At 34.5% G+C, this 4,491-nt stretch overlaps 1 protein-coding gene across 1 annotated transcript; it reads right to left on the bottom strand.

Moving 5' to 3' along the window:
- Positions 1-227: 227 nt before the first annotated feature.
- On the bottom strand, positions 228-3,169 carry LOC134255539 (uncharacterized). Its single transcript, XM_062738069.1, has 3 exons — positions 2,948-3,169; positions 2,214-2,285; positions 228-694 (listed from the first exon to the last, which is right to left on the bottom strand). Exons 1-3 carry the CDS (start codon positions 3,144-3,146, stop codon positions 228-230), a joined length of 738 nt encoding a protein of 245 aa, XP_062594053.1. The 5' UTR covers positions 3,147-3,169.
- Between the last annotated feature and the right edge of the window lie 1,322 nt (positions 3,170-4,491).

Below are 4,491 nucleotides of genomic sequence, written 5' to 3'. Positions count from 1 at the left end.
TAATTGTAGATCAGAATTTTATCACTCTCATTTAGAAAGCTACTGAATGTAAAAAATTATTTGTTTGGGGAACGCTAACAAAATGCACGAGAGACACTTATGTGGCAGCCTTGGGATTTGTGTCATGTGCGCTTGCTACCAGTTTGAATGAACAAGGGATAGTTTATAAAATTTTATAAATGTATTTTACATCAACACACAAGAACAAAAAATAGTTATATTCGATTTTATTTTGAGCAAACGCAACAACGTAATATAGTATTGGCTCTATATGGAGGACAAGGTAATGATCCACAACGGGCATGGACAGGATAAAACAATTTCCCGTCAAAATTATCCATTCTGGTTCCCTCCATGTATACAGGATCGTCGTCCAAACAAACGTATTCGGACGGACTAAACTCATCGCTGTCTGTTGTAAGGATACCGCTGTACTGAATTTTCCAACCTGGGGGACAAGTATTTTTGGCGGGTACCATCAACACAGTGGCGGGAACATAGCAGACGGCACATGGCACGTCATCATCAATCGCAACTTTCCTATAGTTGAACTGATATTCCGCACCATACATCGTTGCATAAGCATTACCATCTTCAGTCACCTGATTACTATATAAGAACGACGGATCGTGTGGCAGACAAACTGGATTGACACCGCCTCCGTGTGTTGCATAATGAGACCCACCTGTAAGACCTAACAGAAAAAGAATACAAAAAAGACTATATTGTGACGGTGTCCTTTTTAGAGGGTTATCGTTCAGAAAGTATGAGGCAGATGTAGATGGCTTTTTTTTAACTCTACTGGTTAGAGAACTGAAGAGGTGATGAGATAATAAGGTGTCCGTCGCCTGTCCGTCTGAATGTCTGTAAACAATTTTTCAAAATGCTACTCTGCCTGCAGGTTTGATCTGATTTCAATATTACTTGGTTCACAAGTACACTATACAAAGATAATAACATAATTCTATGTATCGGTTTTTGATTTTGATGAATGGTGTTGTCATGAATACTAAAAAAAAAATTGTCTTTGAAATACCTTCAAAATGCTACTCCTCCTGCGCTTTTAGTCGGATTTCAATATAACTTGGCACACAAATAGAGTACATTAAGAAACATAATTCTCTATATCGGATTGTGATTTCGATGAACGGTGCTGCTTTGGTTACTTAAATTAGCAATAGCTGTAAAATGCTAATCTTCCTACAGTTTTAATCTGATATTAATGTGCATGTATCTTGGCTTACAAGTAGACTACACTAAAAAACATAATTCTATGTATCGGTGTTTGATTTCGATGAAAGGTGTTGCGGTTTACTAAATAGAGAAATTTTTTTAATACTTTCAGAATGCTACTCCTCCTTCAGTTTTGGTCTGATTTCAATATAGCTTGAAATAACACACAAGTTGACTACGGTACACTTAAATGTATAATTCTTTGCGTCGGATTTTGATTTCGATGAACAGTGTTGTTATTGTTACTAAAAAAAATAATTTCTGTGAAATACTTTCAAAATGCTACCCCTCTTACAGTTTTTGTCTGATTTAATACACAGCAATGTAGCATGGAACTAGACATAAAACTTATATTAATTATCTTTCTTGATGTTGATGAATAATGTGCCTTGGTAACCAAAATGCTTTTAAGTTACTTCTACAGTTAAATTCGTATTTGCAATCTTGTCACAAAATAGGCAAAATCAAGGATCATTATCCCATTTGTTACTTTTGCAAAGTTTCAAGTCTAGCTGCCACGTTTCTCTTCTTTGTTAAGAGAACAAACAAGTAGAGATACAGTCTCTACAGAGACTTTTGATTAATTTCAAATTCAATTGGATATATGGAATTGTTTTTATGCATGAATATAACTGTTTTTTGACAATGTGTTGTCAATATATCGAAATGTCGAGTTGAAGGCCACATGAAGTGTTTTCGTCTTCTCATGTAGAAGTCTGATTAAAGTCTGCTTCATATGAATATAAAAATGTCAGCTAATATCGGGGCGCAATTGGTACCAAAGGGAAAGCCAACGGATAGATTGTTGCAATATAATGCATTATAATATGTTATTAGTTATTACACAATTTATGTTGATTGAAAATTAAAGACGTTCATTGGTGAAATTCGTCTCTATATATTTTCTCTTTCCATAAAATGAAAACTTGATTTCAGTATACGACAGTTACCAATTTGCAAATTAAACAAACAAAATATACCTGTGTAAACAAGAATGGTACCATTTACCGCAGGACAGTTTGGTTTCCCCCATCTTACATATGTGGAACCACCTGCAATGTGTTAAAAATATAGTTAATCGTTCCATTCGTCATTACATCATCGTTAAACAGGCTCTCTCTCTAAGTAAAAGAATATTCAGAAAAAGAGCATTGCGTATCTAGCCTACTTTACGATTTCGTATTGCTCTGTATTGCGTACATGTACGTGTGCCTTTACTTTGACGTGTGCCTTTACTTTGACGTGCCCCGTGGAGATCCGGGTTAGAATAGCCTCAGTATCCCCTTGCTTGTCGTAAAAGGAGACTAAATGGGGCGGTCCTTTGGATGAGACCGTATAAACCGAGGCCCCGTGTCACAGCAGGTGTGGCACGATAAAGATCCCTCCCTGCTCAAAGGCCTAAATTTGCAGCCCTTCACCGGCAATGGTGACGTCTCCAAATCAGTGAAATATTCTGGAGAGGGACGTTAAACAATATACAATCAATCAATTTACTTTTTTTTTTTTACGTTTTTGTAATTTGTCTGTTGAGATTTTAATGACGTGTAACAGTACGTGTACACCGCAATCGCTGTCTTTGTTTTCACTATTTTAAAGCTTTGCGATGTCAGTTTGATTTGAGAAAGTAATCAAAACATGATGAAAGTAAGTGCTTGTTAAACTAAACATCATAAATAATAGTTAATGTTCAACTACAATTTCACACATATCTAACCGCCTATGTGATTCTTTGAAGCTTTGTTTTCCTGTTGCAGTAATGTCACGGCAGATTTGAGTTGCTGGACCTCATCTTGTAACTGGGTGCACGTGCAGATGGAGGAACTGTCAATCAAAAGACGCTTGGAGCATAAACCAGGGTATACACTTCCGGTTACAAAGATGACAAAAAATGGAAAGATTAGAACGGACGCCATTTTAGAGAATACGTTTCAAAGATAAACAGTGTTCACAGAGACTAATTTTATTCATAGACCTATTATTTAGGGCAAAGTTTATCTACAAACAGTAACACTCTGTTATAAGGACATTATCATTTTGTATTTTACAAACCTAGTTATAATTCTTTTTAACTGCAGTCAACATTACTGCTATCGAAAAAAATATTTTTTTAAGCTACAGTGTATGTGCAAGAAAGGGATTGTTGCATTGGATTATTTAATATTTTCTGAAACACCGAATATATCTAATCACCGTCTTCTTTTGAATAGCAGGGCACAAATAAAATAGAACAAGCTTTTGAAAAAAGACATCAATAAACCAAACCTGTCGTAAATTTAGCAGGGCTAAATTGAGCCCTGCTAAATTTACGACAGGCTTGGTTGATTTTTTTCAAAAACTATAAATACACGGAAGTCCTTACATCTAGTCGACACCGTCATTATTCATGGCATATTGTGTTAAATTTGAACGCCCGATATCAGAGTGTTGCTAAAACGCGGAACGGAAAGCGGAACGGAACGGAAAACGGAAAATATAATTTCTGATTAAATCATTTAAGGGGGCCGACTATAGTTTTATTGTGTGAAAACTACAATAGCAAAACTATTCATTTTTATACCATATGTAACTTACATTAACTTCAGTGTACATGCAAAGTTTGGAAGAAATCTACCGTCCAGGTATTTTTGAGGGACCGTCTCAAAATACAGGTACATTTACTATAGGATTATATAAGAAAATGCCAATTTTTAGCACTTTAAAGCAAATCATACAAATACTACAATAGACATTTTTAGAAACACAAAATTCTACCGTCTTTTAACAGAGGGGGCATCTCAAAATGCAAAAAAATAGCAAATTTTACTATTTGCATAGAGTCTTAGGTACTACAAAATATGATGTAAACAATGGATTTACAAGAAAACATAATAAAAATATTGGAGATGCTCTAAAATTTCTATGTTTTAAATTTCAAGAGAGTATGTTCATTACCTTTTCTGTAATAATATTATTATTACCCTTTTCTTTAAGAGCTACAGATTAACATAACGTCAAAAAGACACTGCAGCGACGTCAACCTACCTATCAATTGCAAAATCGGTTAAAAAATCAGTTATATCAAATATTAATTACACTTTTATACTTATAATTACTTAATTTTGTTTAATTTTAATAATTAAGCGAAAAAAATTGCATTAAAACAGTAAATACGCTTCAGTTTACTATGATGCGCGAAATATTGCGCAATGGAAACTATAGTCGGCCCCCTTAAAATACACAAATTTTATCAGAAAGGGTAAACTTAATAAATATGCATAT

This window comes from Saccostrea cucullata, unplaced genomic scaffold (assembly GCF_032062105.1).
Source record: "Saccostrea cucullata isolate Sc308-1 unplaced genomic scaffold, CSIRO_AGI_Scuc_v1 ctg16602, whole genome shotgun sequence".
NCBI classification, from domain to species: domain Eukaryota; kingdom Metazoa; phylum Mollusca; class Bivalvia; order Ostreida; family Ostreidae; genus Saccostrea; species Saccostrea cuccullata.
This window is presented reverse-complemented; position numbering and strand designations above follow the sequence as displayed.

Bases quoted from the DNA above. Each gene is read 5' to 3' on its own strand.
- LOC134255539 (XM_062738069.1), bottom strand. From the start codon at position 3,146: ATGGCGTCCGTTCTAATCTTTCCATTTTTTGTCATCTTTGTAACCGGA. The intron at 2,286-2,947 runs GTTAGATATGTG...AACACATTGCAG, and splicing joins TTCAAAGAATCACATAGGCG to GTGGTTCCACATATGTAAGA. The intron at 695-2,213 runs GTATATTTTGTT...TTTTTCTGTTAG, and splicing joins TACCATTCTTGTTTACACAG to GTCTTACAGGTGGGTCTCAT.